Consider the following 17,658-nt stretch of genomic DNA (forward strand, 5'->3'; position numbering starts at 1 on the left):
GATCACACCATCGTGATTATCTGGGTCATGAAGATTTTTTTTGTATAGTTCTTTTGTGTATTCTTGCCACCTCTTCTTAATATCTTCTGCTTCTGTTAGGCCCATATAATTTCTGTCCTTTATCGAACCCTTCTTTGCATGAAATGTTCCCTTGGTATCTCTAATTTTCTTGAAGAGATCTCTAGTCTTTCCCATTGTATTATTTTCCTCTATTTCTTTGCATTGATCACCGAAGAAGGCTTTCTTATCTCTCCTTGCTATTCTTTGGAATTCTGCATTTAGATGCTTATATCTTTCCTTTTCTCCTTTGCCTTTCACTTCTCTTCTTTTCATAGCTATTTGTAAGGTCTCCTCAGACAACCATTTGTCTTTTTTGCATTTCTTTTTCTTGGGGATGGTCTTGATCCCTGCCTCCTATACAACGTCACGAACCTCTACCCATAGTTCTTCAGGGACTCTATCAGCTCTGATCTCTTGAATCTATTTGTCACTTCCACTGTATAATCGTAAGGGATTTGATTTAGGTCATACCTGAATGGTCTAGAGGTTTTCCCTACTTTCTTCAGTTTAAATCTGAATTTGGCAATAAGGAGTTCATGATCTGAGCCACAGTTAGCTCCCAGTCTTGTTTTTGGTGATTGTATAGAGTTTCTCCAACTTTTTCTTCAAAGAATATAAGATGTCCTAATTCATTTGAGAAAATGTCTGTGTTTATACATTCTTATGCATTTCATGAAAAGACACCTTCTTTCTACTGTTGTTTTGTTGATGCTATCTAAAATTTCATATTTCAGGTGAGTACAAAGCCCCAGTGGCAGCAGGCGGCTCCATCGTTCCATTTGAATATAAAGCAGGATGAAGATGTTCCAGAGCAGTTTAGTGTTAAAAATGAACAGTCATATGGTAAGAACTCTAATATTCTGTCTTTATTTAAGGAAATTTCCTGGAGGGAAAAAAAAAATCACAACATGTAGTTAAAACAGTGAAACTGTAAAGTTATAATTATGTTTATATCAAGTGGAAAAATTTACCCCAAAAGTATTTCCTCAGAAGATACTTGATTTCACTTCTTCATTGTTTCAGACTATTGCAAATGCTATAAAAGCTGATATTTTAGGAATTGCAATGTTTATAATAAAACTTTGATTAACTGTTTTCAGAATTTGCCTCTGTGTCAAAGACTATTGTTTTTTTCTAAGGGAGATTGTAATAGGTTGTAAACATTACTTCTAAATTATTCATATTAATATTTTTGTGACTTATTAGATTGATAACATTAAATGTTAACATTTTTCCTCATAGTTCTGTATTGCTGAAATAGTTTTACATTCTGTGTTTATAATAATTTTAATTTTAAGAAGGTTCTATGCAAAATAGTTGAAAATTTGAGTTTATTTGCATTTATCAAAATATAAAATTAGTTGAATATTCTTGAAATAAAGGTTTCTATTATGATGACATCAAATGAGATTAGTTTAACTTCAAGAAAGGAAATGGGGTTACTTAACTTAAAGAATGTAGTTTTTTCATTAAAAGATGGTTCAGTGTTTTATTTTAACCACTTAAATATTTTGGCTTACTAATGGATGACTAATTTACACCTTTTTTTAAAAAAAAAATATTCAAGCTGAATACAAGGAACGCTTTGGGAAAAAGGGCAAGTTACTTGACCAGATTGATGATAGTCATGCTGGACCATCTACTTCCAGAGGAAAGAGCAAATCTCCACATAAAGAACGAGAGAACTTCAGAAGCACTCTTGTTAATGTCATCATGTAAGTTCTGTGAATTAACCAGTGTGTGTTACCCTAGTTAGAGTCCTCGGAAACTCTTTAATCTAATTTTAAGAATTCTGTGCATCTCTAAGGATTCCTGAAAGCCTTGTTGGAATGAGGTTAGGTTATAAATAATGAAAGATTGAGCTTAACTCTATTAGGGTGTCCCATTTTTAAATATCATGAGCTGAAAAGGTATGCTGATGAGAATGATAAGTTAAATTCTATAATAGGGATAGAAGAGAGTTTTACTCAAGCAAAATTTAGGACTGTAGTCTGGGAGATATAGGTTCAATATGCATTTGAATTCATAGTCTTCTAGACTACAAAATGGAGGAGGCTTAAAAAGGCAAAAATCAAGAATTATATTTGGAACTGGCAAAAAGGAAGGATGCTTGTTCAGTAAGGATTGGTTGGGGTACAGAATAGTTACATAGTTACAAGGAATTGTAGCTGACAGCTGCTAGCAGATATTATTTTGAGCATAACTGGTGGTATCCTTGAGGTTGGTAACAGTTCAGAAAATACAGGTCCTCAGTTATGCGGGAATATGTCTGAAACCACAGCCAGCTGGTTTAGTTTTAAATGCCTGAAACACAGTTACTCCATTTAGATTTTTAAATTCACTCTTCTCTTTAATGAAATTCAGTCTTCTCTTTAATGGTTAAAACAGATGTACAAGTCATGTTTGATAGGTCATAAGACAGGCTGTTCGAGTTAGCATGAAGTTCAGGCCAAATCATGTATAAGCCAGAATGACTTACCTGAACCTCAGTATGTGAAAATTTCTTCCATCAGGGGTCAATATTAATACTTGATATTGGTTGAGAGAATGGGCTTTCTGGGTGTAGGTATGGTGGTTGGTGGAAGATTTAGGGCAGTTTTTTCCCCATCTTCTCTCTTCAGGTGGTGTGGTGAGTTCCCTGTAGTTGTAGATGTTTTTGTGCAGAGAAGGAAGGAACTGGGGTGAAATGATCAGCAGCATGGTTGGAGCCGGGCTTGCCCAGTCTGAAGTGTAGATCTGTTTACGGAGTGCAGTGCAGATGCAAGTTACCAGTTCCTCTCTGCCTGTTGTTTTTTTCATTGCTTGGTGCTAGTTCTTCAGTAGCCCCTTTCTTTCAGTATGACTTTCAAGGTGCACACGTTGCCATTTGTGAACAGAGTTTAGTGACACATTACATTGAGTCACTCAGAGGAGAGCCCCATTTTCCTGTCCCCATGTGCCATCTTACTGGCTGGATAAGCATCTTGAGGGGAGGGCAGTGGTCACTGTATGCTACAAAGGGAAGGCAGTTGTGTGGGCCCCTGTGCAGTTAGGGGCCCGGAGCAGGAGCCTCTGTGGAGTGGCTAGGAGTTGGCTTTTGCCAGGCCCCACTGGGCATTACCAGCTTGGCCCACTTATACCACTTATTTTCAGGTGAGCTCTCTCAGACCACACAAACTGTAAAATCAACCCTTCAAGCTATGGATGGGTGGGCCTCTGGTTACAAATTCTTAGAAGTGACTCTTTCACTTCCCAGTGTCCTGGTCAAAACAGATGGTCTTTTTGAAACTATGTTCCTGTGTCTGTCATTTTTGGTCCTCCCCTGGTTGAAGATAGAGCCCATTTGGGGTTTTAGCTTTATACAGAGTTGTGAGTTTGAATTTGCCATTTAACTCTCGCCTACAAAATCATCTCCTGACCCACATATACATTAAAGTTCAAGGCTCTACCCCACAAGGGCATCCATAACCACAGGGCTTGGGTGTTCTCTGCCTTCTCATTCCATCTTTTTCCTCCTCCTGCTGCTGCTGCTAAGTCATGTCAGTCACGTCCAACTCTGGGCAACCCCATGGACGGCAGCCCACCAGGCTCCCCTGTCCCTGGGATTCTCCAGGCAAGAATACTGGAGTGGGTTGCCATTTCCTTCTCCAATGCATGAAAGTGAAAAGTGAAAGTGAAGTCCCTTAGTCGTGTCCGACTCTTAGCGACCCCATGGACTGTAGCCCACAGGGCTCCTCTGTCCATGGAATTCTCCAGGAAAGAGTACTGGAGTGGGTTTATCCTCCTGAGTATTTCCTTTTTCCTTGAGAACTTGGCTGTGCATTCAAAGGAACTTTGTGACATATTATTCAGTATTTATAGAATTTTATGGGGAGATTTTTCAGATTATCTTTTCTGCTGAGTTTTAAGAAACAGAAGTTTCTTTTTAATCATAAAACTCATGTCCATTGAGTAAGTGATGACATCCAACCATCTCATCCTCTGTTGCCCTCTTCTGCCCTCAGTCTCTCCCAGCATCAGGGTCTTTTCCAATGAGTCAGTTCTTTGCATCAGGTGGCCAAAGTATCGAAGCTTCAGCATCAGTCCTTCCAATGAATATTCAGGATTGATTTCCTTTAGGATTGGCTGGTTGGATCTCCTTGCTGTCCAAGGGACTCAAGAGTCTTTTCCAACACCACAGTTCGAAAGCATCTATTCTTCAGTGCTCAGCCTTCTTTAGGGTCCAGATGTCAAATCTGTACATGACTATGGAAAAACCATAGCTTTTAGACAGTCCTTTGTCAGCAAAGTGATATCTGTGCTTTTTAATATGCTGTCTAGGTTTGTCATAGCTTTTCTTCCAAGGAGCAAGCGTCTTTTAATTTCATGGCTTCAGTCACTCTCTGCAGTCATTTTGGAGCCCAAGAAAATAAAGTCTGTCACTGTTTCCATTTTTTTTCCCCTATCTCTTTGCCATGAAGTGATGGGACCAGATGCCATGATCTTAGTTTTTTGAATGTTGAGTTTTAAGCCAGCTTTATCACTCTCCTCTTTCATCTTCATCAAGAGATTCTTTAGTTCCTCTTTGCTTTCTGCCATTAGGGTGGTGTCATCTGCTTATCTGAGGTTGTTGATATTTCTCCAGGCAATCTTGATTCCAGCTTGTGTTTCATCCAGCCTGGTGTTTCACATGATGTACTCTGCATATAAGTTAAATAAGTGGGGTGACAATACACAGCCTTGATGTACTCCTTTCCCAATTTGGAACTGGTCTGTTGTTCCGTGTCCGGTTCTAACTGTTGCTTCTTGACCTTCCTATGGGTTTCTCAGGAGGCAGGTAAGGTGGACTAATTACAATTCAGTCTGAGTTTCTGGACTTCAGTAGCATGTTTAATCCCATTATTAGTTATTGGTATTCCTACATATGTAGGCTTAATTCTAACAGCTTATTTTGTATTTTCTATTTACGGTATGTTGCCTTATTTAATCTTTTTTATTATTTCTATTGAATTGAATTTTCCATCTTCTTCCTTTATTCCTATTGTCTTAAAAGTTATAAAATATATTTTTATTGTTTTAGTGGTTACCCTAGCATTTGAAACCATGTGTTATGATTTATAGGGGGCTTCCCAAGTGGCACATTGGTAAAGAATCCACCTGCTAATGCAGGAGATGCAGGTTTGATCCCTGAAGTTCCAGAAGATCCTCTGGAGGAGGAAACGGCAACCCACTCTAGTACGCTTGTCTGGGAAATAATCCCATGGACAGAGAAGCCTGGCAGGCTACAGTCCATGGGGTCACAAGACTCTGACACAACTGCACAACTGCATACACACATGCACACACACACATTGTAATTTATATTTTCTTAAGTTTAAAATGCATTTGATTCATTTTCTCACTGAATAATATGAAAGGATTTTGGAGTGCTTTAGCTTAGCTCTGAACTTTCCTTTCATTTTTCATGTGATTGCTTATTTTATTTATACCAATATTTCTAAAATATTTTAGTTTTACCAAGTTCTTAAATTCCCCATACTCTTTTTTTTTCTAAAGTTAACACTTACTTAGATTCACTAATATGTTTTCTAATTTTTTAGAAAATAGTCTTTGCATTCTGCTTCTCACCTCTAGGTTCATTTTCTTTTTTGCTCAAGTCCATCCCTTAGTAGCGCTTCCAGTGAGAATCTGTAGAGAGTAAACCTAAGACTTCCATTTTATAAAGGTCTCTACTAATTTTGCCTTTCTCTTGAAATGATGAGTAAGCTGGCTGCAGAGTTAAAGGATAATAGTAATTTTCCCCTACAAATCTGGAAAATATTAATGAAACATTATTAATGAAACATATTAACATTTTCCCCATTTGGTGGTGGTGGTTTAGTCACTAAGTTGTGTCCGACTCTTGCACCCCATGAACAGTAGCCTGCCAGGCTCCTCTGTCCATGGGATTCTCCAGGCAAGAGTACTGGAGTGGGCTGCCATTTCCTTCTCCGGGGATCTTCCCAACCCAGGAATTGAACCTGGGTCTCCTGCATTGCAGACAGGTTCTTTACCAACTGAGCTATGAGGGAAGCCTCCCCTAGCTTTATTGACAAATAAAATTAAAGTGTATGATGTGATGACTTAATATACATTGTGAAAGAATTTCTACAGTCAATTTAGCACATATATCACCTGATATATCTTTTTTTTGATAAGAATCCTTAAGTTTTACTCAGTTAGCAAATTTTATTTACACAACAGTATTTTGTATATCCACATGATGGCATGTATTATTGTTGATGAGAAGCCTCTGTTGCTTTATTTGTTATTATTTTGCAATCTGTGTTTGTACAGTCAGTTTGTCTTTTCCCTTTTTCCCCCCCCTGAATGTTATATTTTCATAGTCTTCTATATAGGCTTTAAAAAACACAGATTTAATAAGATATAATTTATACACTATTAAACTCACTCGTATTAAATGTACATTGAATGAATTTTAATAAATTTCTATTGTTGTACAACCTTCACCAAAATCCACTTTTAGAATACTTCTGTCATCCATAAATTCCCTTTTGCCCATTTCAATTAATCCTCTCTACCACTGGTTGCCCCAGGCAATCATTGATCTGCTTTCTATCTCTCTAGTTTTATCTTTCCTAAAACTTCACATAAATGGAATTGTATAGTATGTATTTGAAACCCATCTTGTTTATTGTTTGGGGCCACTATAAATGATGCTGCTATGAGTTCTGCATGCAAGTCTTTTCATGGACGTATGTTTTCACTTCTGGGTAGATACCTAGTTGTAGAAACTCTGTGTTATGTGTTGATAGGAGGTGTATGTTTAAATTAAGACAATTCTAAATTTTCTTTTGCAAATCATCATACTATTTTACATTCCCATAAGAATGAATCTAATCTCTCCACAGTTTTGCCCATGCTTCGTCTTTTGTTTTGTCATTCCAGTAAATGTACTTTTGTATCTTATCATGGCTTTTAGTTGTGTGTCTCTAATGACCAATAACAATGGACATCTCTTTTGTAGTTGTTTGGCATTCACATAATTTCTTTGGGGAATTGTCAATTTAAACCTTTATTTTTCAATTTTAAACTTTTTGCCCATTATTAAAAATTGGGTTGTTTGTGTGATTATTGCATTGTAAGAGTTTTTTATATATTTTCTATGGAAGTTCTTTATCAGATATATCCTTTGAAACTATTTTCTTCCAGTCTATGGCTTATCTTTTAATTTTCCTAATGGAATTTTTAAAAACAGCAAAAGTTTTAAGTTTGAAGCTTGATTTATTGCTTTTTAAAAATAGTTCATTCTTTTAAAGTCATATCTAAGAAGCTTTTCCTATCACAAGATTGTAAATATTATGTTTTTTCAGAAGGTTTAGGTTAACTCTGATTTTAGTTTTGGCTGTCACATTTATATGTATGCTTTATTTCAGTGTCTATGTTGTGAGGTAAGGGTTAAGGTTCTTTTATTTATTTATTTGTTTTGCGTATCAATATCCAAATGTTTCAGCCCCAATGGTTGAAAAGACAGTTTTCATTAAATTACCTTGGCACCTTTGTCAAAAATCATTTGACTATATATAGGTTTCTATTTCCCTTCAACCATCTGTATTTACACTGCTATCATGTTGTCTTGATCTCTATGGCTTTATATTAAGTTTTGAAATCAGGTAGTTTAGTTCCACAAAATTCTCTTTCAAAATTGTTTTGGCTATTCTAGGCCTTTTGCATTTCCATGTATGTACACTTTAATATCAGCTTGTCACCTTTTTTATAAAAAAAAGAAAAGCTAACTGAGATATAGTAGACATTGTATTGAATCTATAAATCAATTTTGAGGGAATTGCCATTTCAATAATATTGAGCCTTCCAGTCCATGAACATGTTGTTTCCCTCTATTAAATTAGATTTTATTTAATTGCTCTCAATAGTGTCTTATATTTTTAATGTACAAATCTTAGACTTTAAAAAACTTATTCTTAAGTACTTATCTTTTTGATGTGACTGAAGTTATTTAATTTCATTTTCTGGTTGTTCTTTGTCAGTATACAGAAAAATTGCTTATTAATTTTGTATCATGAGACCTTACTAGTTACTAGTTCTGCAGCTTTTTAAAAGATTCCTTAGAATTTCCTACATATGAATCGTGTTCTCTGCAAATATAGATTTATTTCTTCATTTTCAGTGTAGATATTTTTCTTTTCTTTCTCTTTCCATTTTGCTCTTGGTAGATCTTTCAGTACATTGTTCAATAAAACTTGTGACAGTGAAATTTCAAATGTTATGGGGAAAGCATTCAGTCATTCACATTTATGTAGCATGTTAAATGTAGATTTTTAAGATATTCTTTATTAGATTAAGGTAGTTTGTTGTGAGGTTTTGTCATGAGTGGGTGCTGGATTTTTGTCAAATGCTTTTTTGATGTCCACTGTGATGATCATTTGATTTTTGTTATTTTTTAAATATGGCAGTTCAGTTCAGTCACTCTGTGACCCCACGCACTGCAGCATGCCAGGCTTCCCTGTCCTTCACTCTCTCAGAGTTTGCTCAAACCCATGTCCACTGAGTCGGTGATATCCAACCATCTCATTCTCTGTCGTCCCCTTCTCCTGCCTTAAGTCTTTCCCAGCATCAGGGTCTTTTCCAATGAGTCAGCTCTTCGCATGAGGTGGCCAAAGTATTGGAGTTTCAGCTTCAGCATCAGCCCTTTCATTGAACACCCAGGACTGATCTCCTCTAGGATGGACTGGTTGGAGCTCCTTGAGTCCAAGGGGCTCTCAAGAGTCTTCTCCAGGAGCCAGGATGGGGGCGGCGGTCGCTCTCTTCCTGGCCGCAGCCCTCAGTGGGGCCCACCTGCAGGCCTGCAGTGGGGCCCAGACAGCTGCAGCCGCAGCACCACGAATCAAGAAATTTGCCATCAATCGATGGGACCCAGACAAGACTGGAGACAAACCTCACATGCAGACTTATGAGATTGATTTGAATAACTGTGGTCCTATGGTGTTGGATGCTTAAATCAAGATTAAGAATGAAATTGATTCTACCTTGACCTTCCAAAGATCATGCAGAGAAGGCATCTGCAGCTCCTGTGCCGTAAACATCAACGGAGGCAATACTCTGGCATGTACCCGCAGGATCGACACCAGCCTCAACAAAGTTTCCAAAATCTACCCTCTGCCACATATGTATGTGATAAAGGATCTTGTTCCTGGTTTGAGCAACTTCTATGCTCAGTAGAAGTCCATCGAGCCTTACTTAAAGAAGAAGAAGAGTCCCAGGGAGGCAAGGAGCAGTATCTGCGGCCCATAGAAGACCGTGAGAAATTGGACGGGCTCAGTGAGTGTATTCTCTGCGCCTGCTGCGGTACCAGCCGCCCGAGCTGCCGGTGGAGCGGAGACAAGCGCCTGGGCCCCGTGTCCTCATGCGGGCCTGTTGCTGGATGGTCGACTCCGGAGACGACTTCACGAGGAGCGCCTGGCTGAGCGGCAGGACCCCTTCTCTCTGTACCGATGCCACGCCATCATGAACTGCACGCGGACCTGCCCTAAGGGACTGGATCCTAGAAAAGCTGCTGCTGAAATCAAGATGATGATGGCAACCTATAAAGAGAAGCAAGCTTCTGCTTAACTGTGCCATGCTCACCCTGACTGCAGCCGGCTCAGAATGCAGTTGACCTCCGAGTTCCTTCAGAGGTCGTGATTTCCCACAAATACAGCATGCACAATAAACAGTCTAAGAAATTTAAAAAAAAAAAAAAAAGAGTCTTCTCCAACACCACAGTTCAAAAGCATCAATTCTTCGGTGCCCAGCCTTCGTTATGCTCCAACTCTCTCATCCATACATGACCACTGGAAAAACCATAAGTTTGACTCAATGGACCTTTGTTGGCAGAGTAATGTCTCTGCTTTTTAATATGCTGTCTAGGTTGGTCATAACTTTTCTCCCAAGGAGCAAGCGTCTTTTAATTTCATGGCTGCCGTCACCATCTGCAGTGATTTTGGAGCCCCAAAATATAAAGTCTGACACTGTTTCCTTTATATTAATTGCTTTGTATATGTTAAAGATATCTTGCGTTTCTTTTAACTTCATCATTATTTATTTCTATGTAGCCCCTTTTATACATTTGTTAAAATTTTAAGGATTTTCAAGTCTACAAATGAATAGTATGTTACTGTACTTATCTTGTGATGTCTTTGGCTTTGGTATCAGAGCACTACTGGCTTCCTAAAATGAGGTGGGAAGTGTTTCCAACTACTCTGTTTTCCAAATGAATTTGTGTAGAATTGGTATTAGTTGTCCCTTACCTATTTGATAGAACTTATTAGTGAGACCATCTGGACCTGCACTTTTCTTTGTAAAAAGATTATTACTTACTAATTCAATTAGCTCACTTGATGTAGATCTCATCATATTTTCTATTTTTTCTTGAATCATGTTTAGTACTTTTTAGCCTTTTAGGAATATTTTCTTTTTATTTAAATTGCCTAATTTGCTGACATAAAGCTGTTCAGATAACTCCCTTGTTCTTAGCCTTTGTGCTCATTTCCTCCCTTGGTACCTGTTGACTGCAAGTCCAGACGTTTTCCGGGAGTCTCCGAGGCAGATTTCAATCTCTCCTGCATGAGTTACTGTCTATGGTGTTTTAAATTGTTTCATCTATTCTCTGTCTTCTTTTCATGTTCCGGAAATTTGTTGAAATAATTCCTCAACTGATGACCCTCTAGTTGCTTCACAATCATGGGCTAACATTACTACCATTTTCACAGAAAAACTTGAAAAAATAGATGTTTGTGTTACTATCTTGAACCAAAAATCTCTATTAATAAAGAGAAAAAAATATCAATTTAGTTCTTTCATTTTTGCAAAATAATATACATCATATTTTCCCTTTAACCAGGTAAAGTGTTTCTAGCATTGACTGATTTATTTCTGAAAGGGATGTTGTTTTGATGGAAAGAGCATGGCAGTGTAGAAGTACCTATGAATAATCAAATCCTTGTTTTTATATTTAATTAATGATGTGTAAAGGGGAAGATATTTAATCTCTTTGACATTGTTTCTTCATCTGCACAGTGGGAATAATTATGTCACTGTGCCCTGTAACAGCAGGTGTATGATTTAGAGATAATATATGTGGAACTATTTAGGGCCTGACTAGGTGATCAGTAAAGAGCTTCTATTATTGTTCCCAGTGAGCAGAATTTTTGCCTGTGGCCACAGAAAAATAGAGTCATAGAGTGTTAGAGCTGAAAGGATCTTCATTCTGATGGCAAGAATTTCTGCAGCCTCTCTTGTTGCCCCAGCCTCCTATCTCCTCCCTCTCCCAACCTCGGTGCATCCTTTTAGGTCCATGTTACTCTCACAGAGGATGAAGTTTGAGTGTCAGGATTCAACAAATTAGATAAGATAAGCATTTCTGTCATGAAAAAGAAAAACAACCCAGTTATTAAGGTCATATACTTTATAGTGGCAGAATCTGAGCCCAGATGTCCAGATTCCTGAAGAACATGATGGTCAGTAGTATCTTTTTACTATGCAAACACCAAAATAATAAGGTGGTTTCTTCTGCAGTTAAAATAACCCTTCTCTTTCCAACCACAGAATATCTTGATGATCTCTCACCACTCCTTTCATACACTTATTCCCTCATTTGATAAACATTTAATACTTTGTCTTAAAAGACAAAAATCCTAAATCCTAAAGGATTTAGGTTCTTTTAATTTAAATTGTCTAATTTGCTGGCATAAAGCTGTTCAGATAACTTCCTTGTTCCTAGCCTTTGTATTCATTTCCTTCTTTGGTACCTGTTGACTGCGTCTAGACCTTTTTCAGGAGTCTCCTAGGCAGATTTCATTCCTAAATCTACTACGTACTGAATTAAACTGAGACATGACCTGATACACTGCTTGAGACATTGCCTTGACTCTTTCCTCTGGTCCATTTAATTGAAAAGAGTAAGTGTAAAGCTCACAGAATAGTGGATTCCTAGTTTTTCAAAAGACAAAATAAGTCAGAAGATCCATTCTGGGTACCTACTTTGGTATGATATTTAAGACAGATATTCAATAAACCTCCAGTCTCCGCTCACTGGACAGTTAGTGGGAAAAAGTATTTTATTACACTGTCACTAACCTATATCCATCCCAGATGAAGTTGGGATCTGGAGCATGATACAATCAATGATAAAGAGGGTAAGCTGTTTGAGAACACTGTATTTCTTTGAAGATGTGAACATAGGAGCCCCATGCTGCTGCTGCTAAGTCACTTCAGTCGTGTCTGACTCTGTGCGATCCCATAGACAGCAGCCCACCAGGCTCCCCCGTCCCTGGGATATTCCAGGCAGGAACACTGGAGTGGGCTGCCATTTCCCTCTCCAATGTGTGAAAGTGAAAAGTCAAAGTGAAGTTGCTAAGTCGTGTCCGACTCTTAGCGACCCCATGGACCACAGCCCACCAGGCTCCCCCATCCATGGGATTTTCCAGGCAAGAGCACTAGAGTGGGGTGTCATTGCCTTCTCCATAGGAAGTCGCAAAATGTGGATCATATCTGGTGCAGATTTTGAAGTAAATTATATCTAGAAACATTACAGTATTGTATGAACAATTAGTCAATAATAAACACATAGGAGCATATGAACTTCTGTGTCACTTGTTGCTAACTTTTAATGTGGCCCTAGAAATCGGAGAAATGGTCTTTGGAAGAAACTATACTCAAAATCTTTCCCATCCGTGCTTTTCTAAACCTCATTTATAAATAGTCATACGTGTTTCAAGAATAATGCCAGAACATTTCTATAAAATTTCAGGAGAGAGATGATTTTGGACCAGTGAAGAAGAATGAATAAAGCTTATCAAAAAGGATGTGGCCTCTGATTTAGATATTTCAAATCACTTCCAGTATACCTGGGTGTGTGTCTATGAATAAAGAGAAAGTAATCTGGGAGGAATATGGTACCAAGTAAATGTTTTACTATTTTAAAAATGTTTAATAATGTATTTTTCTTATTTTTATGGACTACAGTCTGATTAATCTATTGACATATGTTCTAACTGACCTTTGTATACATTTGAATAGTGTGTTTGTCATTTTCTTAGGCAACAAGATGCTGCCATAGACTCAGCGACTCCTGATGAAAGCACACTTCCAAAACTAACCACTTCTGCAATAGAGAAAGACATCTTGGTAACAAGATATTTCTTTGTCAGTATAATTAAAAGTAAAGGAAGCCCTTGAAGGTGCTTTTATGCTTTTGAGATTATTCTGCACTTCTTCTTTATGGAATTATGTGAATGTAGAAGTAAATATGAAGTTCTATAAAATTGCTGTGTTGGATGAATGCAGGGAATCGTACTCTCTCTTGTCTCCTAAGACCACAGAGTATCTCAAGTCTCCTTGTTCCTATGTTAAAGCTAGCCTCATCATGTATAGCTTTTCCATGTCTTTATTCTATGAGAAATTATCTTAGTTATGTAATGTACATTTCACAAACCATATCAGCTTACTTTAGAAAAAGTGATTCTTCAAGGATTTCAAATATAAAATTTTTAAAAGGTAAATATCAAAGACTTTAACATTGCTAATTTGAAAGTATTTTGATATTTGAATTCTTTTCTAAGTGACTTGTAAAAGCTTACAAAAATACATTGAAATTAAATGTCTGTTATGAGAGAAATACTGTCACATCTTAAAATGAATTTCTCATGCACACATTTAACAACATTTGTAAAATTATGGTATGGACTACTAATAGGCCAATTGGAAATTTCATAAATCCTATGGTATAATATTTCTGAGATTAATGAATAGGGAATATTGATTCACTTATAGCTTTTAATATCTACTTCTGATTGTCAATAATACAAGGTTCCTAAAGCCATTTTCACACAATTCTACTTCCACGTGGGTTCTGTTTAGTACATTACATATTTGGTAATCTAACTTCATATTTTGTAACATAGTTGTGAATTAAGATAAGAGCTTTGATTTTCCTGAAATAAAAATCATCTCTTTAATATAGGAGAGATCAAATAATACCAGGGCTTTGCAGGTGGCACAATGATAAAAAACCTGCCTGCCATGCAGGGGACACAAGGAAAGTGGGTTGGATCCCTGGGTCGGGAAGATCCCCGGGAGTAGAAAATGGCAACCTGCTCCAGTATTCTTCCCTGGAGAATCGCATGAACAGAGAAGCCTGGCAGGTTACAGTCCATGGGATCCTGAAGAGTTGGATTCAACTGAATGAATAAACACAGCACACACAAATAATGGCAATACGAATTGCAGAAGATAATTTTTTATAATTTGTAAATTCTTTGTTCTAAAACTTTAATTTTGCTCAGTAGTTTTATTTCTGATAAATACTTCTCTTATTATAGTACTACAATGAAAGTGCTAATTGCCCAGTCATGTCTGACTCTTTGCGACCCCAGGAACTGTAGCCCACCAGACTCCTCTATCCATGGGGTTCTCCAGCAAGAGTGGGTGGCCATTCCCTTCTCCAGGGGATCTTCCCAACCCAGGGAATGAACCCAGGTCTCCTGCATTGCTGGCGGATTCTCTACCATCTGAACCACTAGGGAAACCCATTATAGTACTAAGCCCATCTCCATTTCTCCCTCCCTTTTCTATAGAGATACTACTATTATATCCACCATGGAATTGATACGGACCATGTAGCACCAATGGAAGATTCTTGGCTGGAGCATGTATTGAATTTAGTCCCCCAGCATCTGAAAGTCCTCACTAACAGCATACTTGCATTGTCTGATGAAATGAGAGAAGATTATCTTCTTAGTGTAAAAAAATCCATAGGTAAATCAGTGTTTCTCTTTGCTTTATAATTTGAATGTGTCATATTAAAGATAAATCTTTAAAAGCTTGAAGTTGACATCTATACTTGAAGCTATTTATTATATTTATTATGCTGTTTATTGTTTTGCTGTTATATTGCTTCAGGTCTTAGGCAAATTTCATTAATAAAATGTAGCAAAAAAATTTCAAAACAGTCTTTCTGTTTGTAGGGGTATATCCCCTCAACAAAGAACATAACTGAAAATTTTAATGTTGATTAGTATTAATATTACTGATATCATAGAGTGTGATCAATTACAAAATTATTGCAATGGATCAGAGGTTAGCAAACTACAGCTCACAGGCCCAATTTGGCCCACTTCCTGTTTTTGTAAATAAAGTTTTGCTGAAACACAGCTACCCACATTCATTTGCATGTTGTCTATAGCTGCTTTTGTACCATAAGAGACTGAGTAGTTATGATAGAGATCTTGTGGCTCACAAGTTGAAAATATTAGCAATCTAACCCATTATATAAAAGTTTGCTGGCTCATGGTATAAACCAATAGACTCTTAAGACTGACTAATAATCAGCATCATTTTAAAAATGCTCATTTCTGGACCCATCTGAACTAAAACCTCTGGAGGCAGGTCTTTGATATCTATGCTTTTTTTTAAAAAGGTTCTCCAGTTGTTTGTGGTAGTAAGCCTGATATGACTGACTCTGTGTCAGAATGGGAGAAATCATATTGCTTTGAAATGGTCTGGGAACCCTTCAGGGAGGAGACCATTCATTGCATTTAAGACTGCTGTTGAGTGTCTTGGTCATGTAAAGAGCCAAATTCTTGCCCCTGAAGAGTTCATAATGTAATAAGAGGGATGGACAGATTACTAAATGATGAAGCAGAGGAGCAAGTACAGTGAGGAGAGGAATCGAGAACATGCTCCAAGGGAGAAGAGGTCATGTCTGACTTGTTAGGAAGGACTCGGGGGCACCTGAACGGAGTCATGAAGGATGAACAGGTACTAGGAAATGTGCATGGCCTAAGAAACGGTGGAAATGGTAGTAGACAAAAGTGAAAGGCTCTTCTAGGCTTGCAAGCCCTTCTGATGGCTCAAGAAAAGGGTGCATTTCAGAAAGAGGACAGAATATTAAGGGCCTTACAAAAGGCAACTTCTTGAAAGCATTTGAGGGTAAAGGAGAGTCACTGAAAGATTTTAAGCAGAGAGGTAATAACATATTTGCATTTTAGAAAGAGTGTCTTCAAAGAAAAGTAGGAAGAATAAAATTAATTAAGGACCACAGAAGCAGAGGGAGCTCACTTTACTGACTTCTTAACAAGATAGTTCTATGCTCTTAAGCAATTCAAGAGAACAGAGCAATATTTATCTTTCTTCAGTGAAGGGAAACTGCTGCTCTGTACTGTTGACTTTCAGTAAGACTACTTTCAGTGGTACATAGCTCAAAAGGCAAATGTAATATTAAAAGCAGTGATGTATTGAACAGTCTTTTGGACTCTGTGGAAGAGGGCGAGGGTGGGATGATATGGGAGAATGGCATTGAAACATGTAAATTATCATATGTGAAACGAATCGCCAGCCCAGGTTCGATGCATGATACAGGATGCTCGGGGCTGGTGCACTGGGATGACCCAGAGGGATGGGATGGGGAGGGAGGTGGGAGGGGGGTTCAGCATGGGGAACACATGTACACCCACGGCGGATTCAAGTCAGTGTACAGCAAAACCAACACAGTGTTGTAAAGCAAAATAAATAAATTAATTAATTTAAAAAAAAGCAGTGATTTTCAGATGAAAGAATGGGACATCATTAAGAAAGAGCACATACATTCTCAAAGACACAGACATCATAGATTTTCTCATAAAAAATTAAAAAATCTCTTGTGTTCATAAATACACAAATTGCTCATTATTTTAGAAAGCTTAATGTAAACAATTTTAAAGGAGTTAGTTTTGCAGTTGTTTGGGAAATACTGTAATTACTATAAGATTGTTGATCGGAACTTTTCAATTTTCTTTTAGTTGATTTTGTTTTGAAAGATCCTAGAGAAAAGGAAGATGACAAAAAGGTAGAAGAACTTCCACCCCATCGTGCTGAGTAAGCAATCAATTTTCTCTAAGAATATTGACTTTGTGATCATCTCTTTGTGTGTGTATATCTTTATACACTGGTTATATTTTCTCATATATATGTTTATAATTTGTGTACTTCATTTATACAAGTGATTGTACTATCTTTATGTATTTAAGCCCTAATATGTTATGTTTGGGCTTCCCAGGTGGCTCAGTGGTAAAGAATCTGCCTACCAATGCAGGAGACAGGGATTCCATCCCTGGGTCGTGAAGATCCTATGGAGGAGGAAATGGCCACCCACTCCAGTATTCTTGCCTGAAAAATCCTATGGACAGAGGAACCTGGCAGGCCATAGTTCATGGGGTTGTAAGGAGTCAGACACGACTAAACACAACACATTATGTTTGCAAATTGTTGGAAAAATGGATAGGCAAGCAGGCGTACTGACGGATGAATGCCTATGTGGTTAAAATATAAGTATGCTGGTGAAAGAACTTGATACAGATCTTTGTATTTCCACAGCTCCAAGCATGGGCTTCAGATATGGTGCGGACGTGAAAGCTCGATGGCAGTTTGAATGCCTCAAAACACATTGGGAACATTACAGAAAATGTGCAACTATAAAACATATTTTATTACATGGATTAAAATATAGAATGCATAATACGAAAATTCACTTGCTATATATTTTCCCTAAAATAATTAACATTTAGGAATACATCTCTTAAATAGTTTGAATAGAACTTATGTGAT

The 17,658-nt window shown here is 37.5% G+C and overlaps 1 protein-coding gene and 1 pseudogene across 1 annotated transcript in view; both read left to right on the forward strand.

The window, feature by feature from the left end:
• Positions 1-17,658, forward strand: part of DNAH7 (dynein axonemal heavy chain 7) — a 249,362-nt gene that overhangs the window by 8,194 nt on the left and 223,510 nt on the right. Inside the window, exons 3-7 of the mRNA XM_061147985.1 lie at positions 795-903; positions 1,628-1,775; positions 13,116-13,203; positions 14,652-14,832; positions 16,854-16,929. Of these exons, the coding sequence (XP_061003968.1) occupies positions 795-903; positions 1,628-1,775; positions 13,116-13,203; positions 14,652-14,832; positions 16,854-16,929 (602 nt within the window). The remainder of the gene's footprint in view (positions 1-794; positions 904-1,627; positions 1,776-13,115; positions 13,204-14,651; positions 14,833-16,853; positions 16,930-17,658) is intronic.
• On the forward strand, positions 8,824-9,648 carry LOC133061032 (succinate dehydrogenase [ubiquinone] iron-sulfur subunit, mitochondrial-like; annotated as a pseudogene).

This window comes from Dama dama, chromosome 8 (assembly GCF_033118175.1).
Source record: "Dama dama isolate Ldn47 chromosome 8, ASM3311817v1, whole genome shotgun sequence".
In the NCBI taxonomy this organism is placed as follows: domain Eukaryota; kingdom Metazoa; phylum Chordata; class Mammalia; order Artiodactyla; family Cervidae; genus Dama; species Dama dama.